The sequence below is a fragment of the Elgaria multicarinata genome, chromosome 6 (assembly GCF_023053635.1).
Source record: "Elgaria multicarinata webbii isolate HBS135686 ecotype San Diego chromosome 6, rElgMul1.1.pri, whole genome shotgun sequence".
Classification (NCBI taxonomy): Eukaryota; Metazoa; Chordata; class Lepidosauria; order Squamata; family Anguidae; genus Elgaria; species Elgaria multicarinata.
This window is the reverse complement of record NC_086176.1, coordinates 65,868,646-65,874,645: the sequence shown is the minus strand read 5'-3', so window position 1 is coordinate 65,874,645 and position 6,000 is coordinate 65,868,646. Positions and strand designations below refer to the sequence as shown.

The 6,000-nt window shown below is 43.2% G+C and overlaps 1 protein-coding gene across 2 annotated transcripts in view; it reads left to right on the top strand.

Annotated features, from left to right (window-relative positions):
• Nucleotides 1-2,483: 2,483 nt before the first annotated feature.
• YTHDC2 (YTH N6-methyladenosine RNA binding protein C2) overlaps nt 2,484-6,000 on the top strand; it is a 43,701-nt gene continuing 40,184 nt past the window's right edge. For both annotated transcript variants that reach the window (XM_063129518.1, XM_063129517.1), the window contains exons 1-2: nt 2,484-2,636; nt 4,432-4,522. In XM_063129518.1, coding sequence (XP_062985588.1) covers nt 4,434-4,522 — 89 coding nt within the window. In that variant the 5' untranslated portion in view covers nt 2,484-2,636; nt 4,432-4,433. The remainder of the gene's footprint in view (nt 2,637-4,431; nt 4,523-6,000) is intronic.

The window sequence follows — 6,000 nt, the reverse complement described above, 5'->3', positions numbered from 1 at the left end:
ATATACTCACAACACTACAAAGCCTCAAATTCCAGGACAGTGTAAAAGCTGGAACAGAACAGGCCAGAACGACCCCTTTATATTAAAAAACAACATGCCAAAAACAGTGCATGTGTTAGAAACACTTGAGAACAATATTTTAGGACTAAACCCCTTGCAGTATTATATTACTATTAACCCCATAACTATCATGGTTAACTGTAATGGTCTCACAACATTGTCATTGCAACTACTCTTTGGGATAGGTTAGGCTGAGAAATGTGAGTGGGAACATGTCACTGTAAGCTTCATGATGGAATGGGTCCTCCCCAGTCCTAATCTGATATTTTAAGGACTACACCACAGCACACAACAACTGTGGGCTTCTGTAGGAAACTGTCTTTTCAGATCTTCGTTCTGGATTCTATGAAGTTTATTAACTGTTCCGTTTAGTATAAAGAAAGTGATTTATTTGCCTTCGCTCACACAGAAGTTGCCATTCTGGGCTATTTCCCCACAAGAGTTTGTGCCTCATTTTGCTTACCCATAATTTGCTTTTCCAGCTTATTTTGCAAAATATGAACTATGGCCCAGAACTGGTATCAGAACATGGTTTTCATGGAAGTTCTGAAGGTTATCATATCTATCCCACATAGTAATGTGTGACTGGTGAGTTTGGTTGACTTATCTCAAAAAATACAGACTATGGCCCAGAACGGGTATCAGAATGTGGTTTTTGTGGAAGGTTTGGAGCTTATATCTTTCCTACCTAGTCAGGTGTGACTGGTGAGTTTGGAGCGTATTATATCTTTCCTACCTAGTCAGGTGTGACTGGTGAGTTTACCTCACTTGGAGGTTGCCGTTCTGGCCCTTTTTGTGGAATACTGACTATGGCCCAGAACGGGTATCAGAACATGGTTTCAATGGAAGTTTTGGAGCTCATTATATCTGGCCCACCTAGTGATGTGTGACGGGTGAGTTTGGTTGAATTGTCCGACTTGGAAGTTGCCGTTCTGGCCTGTTTTATGCAATATGGATTATGGCCCAGAAAGGGTATTGGAACATGGTTTCTGTGGATGTTTTGTGGCTTATTGCATCAGTGAATGCAATTCACACTTAAATTAGTGTGTTACTGGTGAGTTTGTTTGAGTTGGCTCACTTGGAAGTTGCTGTTCCAGCCTGTTTTGCACAATATGGACTATGGCCTGGAACAGGGTATCAGAATGTGGTTTCCTTAGATGTTTTGGTGCTTATTGCATTCCTGCCATGGAGTTATGTGTGACTGGTGGGTTTGGTTGATTTCACTCATTCGGAAGTGGCTGTTCCAGGCCATCCATTTTGTTCCAGATGTTGTTCTGGGAGTTATGGGGTTAACAGTAATATAATATTGCAAGAGGTTTGGTCCTAAAATATTGTTCTCAAGTGTTTCTAGCACATGCCACCCAGAAGTAGCAACCACTCTTTCACACTGCCTATTATCTGTCTCCAGCCTACCATTTGTACCCTTGCACTGGAACCTTACTGTACAATACTACCTCCCACCCATGTTTCTCAGCAGCTGGTGTACACAGGCATACAGCCTCTAATACTGGAAGTAGGATATAACCACCAGGACTAGTAGTCATCGATAGCCTTCTCCTCCAGGAAGGTTGTAAGAAAACATACAGCTTATCTGATAATTCGTTTATTAAGTATCTTGTAGCATTCTAATGCGGTAAACAAAAAACTCCCAGGTGGTTCTGCCCTTTCATATATTGCGGTCCTGAAGTTATGAAGCAACTGGACTGCAGAATCCCCCCCCCCCACACCGCAAGACAGTTTATTTGATTTGGCTACCTTTTACTAACTTTTGCCAGAATAAGTGTGTCAGTCTTTTAGGCGCCACAACCCTCTTGTTTTAAGCATGAATCCCGCAACGTGATCTTTGGCCCTAAAGTTTCGGCCCTATACCCACTTACCTGGGAATAAGCTCCACTGAACAAAATGGGACTTTCTTCTGAGTAGACTACGCATATGGAAAGTGGGTTGTTTTGCTTTTTATGAGGGCGGGGAGGATGCAAGAAACAGGAATCTTGCAGCGTCTATAAAACTTTGCCTGAATGCAGAAGGAGAACGCAGAGACACCGATCCTGCCTCACCCTATACTAGGACCAGATCCTACGGTAGGCTTGAGGGGAGAGAGAGGCTGCATAAGGCGCGTGCACGGCCTGCTCCTCAGCCCCGCCTGCAGTCACCGCCTGTTTCCAAAGCGACCTCCCTCCTTTCCCTCTTTTCCCGCCCAGCAGGCGGTGACGTCACCGCGCGTCACTGGAGGCCCCGTCCCGAGCTCGCCCCCTCAGAGGCGGCGCCTCCTCCTCCTCCTCCTGCTCCTGCTCCTCCTTTCGCTTTCCTTCTCAGTTTAGGGGAGCCGTCGGCCTGGCCCGGCCCCCTCTGGTGACTCCACAGCTCCGCCATGTCTCGCCCGAGCAGCGTCTCCCCCCGGCCTCCGGGCACTGGCCCTTCGAGCGGAGGGCCCTCCACAGCCTCCGCCACCTCGACGGCGTCGTCCTGCTCTGGCAGCGGCCGGGCCAAGGGGCTGAAGGATATTCGCATCGACGAAGAAGTGAAAATCGCTGTGAACATCGCTCTGGAGCGGTTCCGATATGGGGACCAGCGAGGTAACGGCTCCCTCTTCCGTAGTGGCCGTGAATGGGTGAGGAAGGGCCTTAGGTCAAGGGAAGGGAGGGCAGCTTTGGAAAGCACCCGGAGGACCAGCCAGTAGATCATTGCTGTTATTGTGGATTTTCATAGGTGAGAGCATGATAGGGCAGGAGTCCCATCATTCCCAGCCAGCGTGGCTATTGGGAATGCCGGCTGGGAATGGCCATGGCCATGGTGTTTGGGAATGATGGGAGTTGCAGTCCAAGGCACCTGGAGTGCCCTAGGTTGGGGAAGGCTAAGACAGGATAACCAGCTGCAGTCATGGCCAGCCATGACTGCAGCTGGTTAAAAAGGGACAGTTCTCTACATCCCTGTAACAGGATGAGAGCGTCACCTGCCTCCAGTAGCCCTTCTACATTACTAGCAAAGGTACAAGAACTTTGGCCCTTTACTGTACTTTGTGCAGGTATGCTAGCTATGCATACATATGAAGCTGCCTAATGTTGACTCAGACTGTTGCTGGGCAGCACAGCTCATCTTCAACCTTTTCAGCTCTAAGATTCATCTTTTTGGGACCCACTTCTTGAGGCGATTTCAATGTTATTTTAAAATTCTGTATGGTGGTACTACTGCTGGAGTGACTAGTTAGTGGGTCACAAACCATCAATTTAAGATCTGTGCTTTAAGTTGGGTGGGGAAGGGTTTTCCCCAGCTTAGCTAACTGAGATCTTTTTAACTCACCTCTCTAATCCAGTTCTGTCTATATTGACTGGCAGTAGGTTTCTTAGGGGGTAGGGGTTTCCAGACTTCACTAGTCAAGCTTGTTTAACTGGGGTTGTCAGCGGTTGAATCTGAGATCTTAAGTTTGCAGAACATATTTTACCAATGAATGGATGTCTTTACTATAATACCCTATTTCTTCGATTCTAAGACACTTTCCCCCCCATATAAACATCTCTAAAAATGGGGTGCGTCTTAGAATCGCAGGTGTGTCTTAGTTTTTTTTTCCTGTTGGTGGTACTGAAATTAGTGTGCGTCTTACAATCGATGGCATCTTACAATTGAAGAAATACGGTATGTTCACAGGCATATTGCACATATATTTGCATATACACACGCTTATAAAGCAAGGCCTGATGTCAGGAACATAAGAATTATTTTGTGGGATCAGGCACTTTGTTTTCAACAATGGGGAGCCATATACTTTGGATAAGTTGTAAGCAAGGTATGATGGTCATTATCAGCTCTCATAGATTGTCATCAGCCCCTGGATATTGAGCATGCCTGAACAGAGAGATTCCACTTTATTGGCATGGCTAATAGTTGTTCATGTATCCATTAATTTACCTAATTCTTTTTAAAGCCACATAAACTGGAGGGAAAGTGTTAAACTAAGTGGAATGTTTATTTGTTGTTTCAACCATCATGGTCATATCAACTTTACAGATGCAGTACTGATAATGTTAAACTATGTGTTGTGTGAAATATCTCCTCTGGTCTCTCTTTGAAGTATCACTAATCAAGCTCATTGGGTGACACCCTAGCCCTGTTCAGATGTAATGATGGCATTTGGTGGCAATTTGTGAATTAATTACCTTTAAATTGCCACCGAACACCACATTATGTCCGAACAAGGCCACAGTGTATTTTTGTGCATGTGTCTACGCTGAAGTAAGCCCAATTGAATTCATTGGAACCGTCTTCCAGGACTCCAGCCTCAATTTACTATGCTTAAGAAATGATTATTCCTTTTTAATGTAGTGGAAGGTCCAAATGGTTGAATATTTGTATTATGTTTTTCTCCCTTCTCAGAAATGGAATTTCCTTCATCCTTGACCAGTACTGAAAGAGCATTCATTCACCGATTGAGTCAGTCTCTTGGTTTGATTTCTAAAAGTAAAGGGTAAGTTGATATTTTGTTAAACAAGGCTTTTTCCTTTTACTTGAGTGAGACTGTGTCTTCCAGAAGTACTGTTTCTTGTACAATAGTATCTTCCATGCCTCTGGAATGTCTTGATACTGTTGAATCCTACTTGGGGGGGCATGTGTGCCTCTGTTTCAAATAGTTCTATGTATGTTTTCTTTTAGGCTGAATTGCTTTCAAGGGACCATTTACGGCTCCATGTTAGGATTGCAACCCCTAGCTAAGAGTGTGTATCTGTTGCTGCAACAATTTACTGTTTATTTATTTATTTTATATCTAATCTGTCTAAGAACAAATATTCTCTGGGCAGATTACGACAATTAGAATAAAATACAATCAATACAAAAAACAGCACAGGACTAAAGAATATAAAACACCCATAAAATATAAAAACTAAACTCTAAAATGTCTGGAGAAAAAGAAAAGTTTTTGTCTGGTGCTAAAATGATAATGTAGGTACTTAGTGAGTTTCTTTGGGAAGGGCATTTCATAAAAGGAGCACTGCAACTGAGAAGACCCTCTGTCTTGTAGCTATTTGCCTAACAAGCTGGACATCTTTTCTGTCTAAACATGTATAGGATTGCACTCTTAGCAGATAAAAGGCATTCCTAGCCACCATAGCCACCTAGATGGATTCAGGAGCAATCTGAAGCTATGCATCTGATCTTTATGGCGGAGTGCAACCTTCTCCGTAGGGATTGAACGTTGCTCAACTGGGCAGGGAAGCAACCTAGTAACAGTACTTCTGATTTATCTGGATTGAGCTTCAGCTTGTTGAACATCATCTTCCAGTACATTACCCTGCTCTGGCACCAGTTCAGGGCATCCACTGTCTCACCTGGTTAGATAAAAAAGAGAGGTAAAGCTGGGTGTCTTCTGCATACTGATGGGACCTAAGCCCACTTCTCCAGATATCCTTCCCTGGGAGTTGTCCCAGGCTTCTTTGAAAGGCTAGCAAGGATTGGCTGCTGTGGTTATTCAACTGCCATTATCTGCCTTTCCTGGTTTAAAGCTTTTCAGGAAACAACAATTCTTAGTGATAAAGGTATTTAAGGCTGTAATCCTATGGATATTTAGGAGTAAAGCCCATTGAAATCAGTTTAACATTCTTCTGAGTAAACAGTGATGCAATTGTACTACAACTCTGATGTTGATAATTTTCTAGCATGAAAATATTTAGTCAATTTTATTCTGAAAAGTTCAGTCTAAGCTTAAAACTGAATAACTGTTGGAATGGGAGATATATAAAGCTGATTGCCTTGTAGTTATTTGTATTGTTGTAATGTAACATGATATTCATTAATGTAAACTTATTTTCAAACGGTTGTTCAAGGTTTCAAAGCTATTAGGGCAAAATAAATTCAGCTATCAGTGCTCTCCTGTATCATAGAAGACAACTCAATTTTATATACTTTAATCTTAAAGCACTATATATAGCAATTAATACTGCCAGTTTC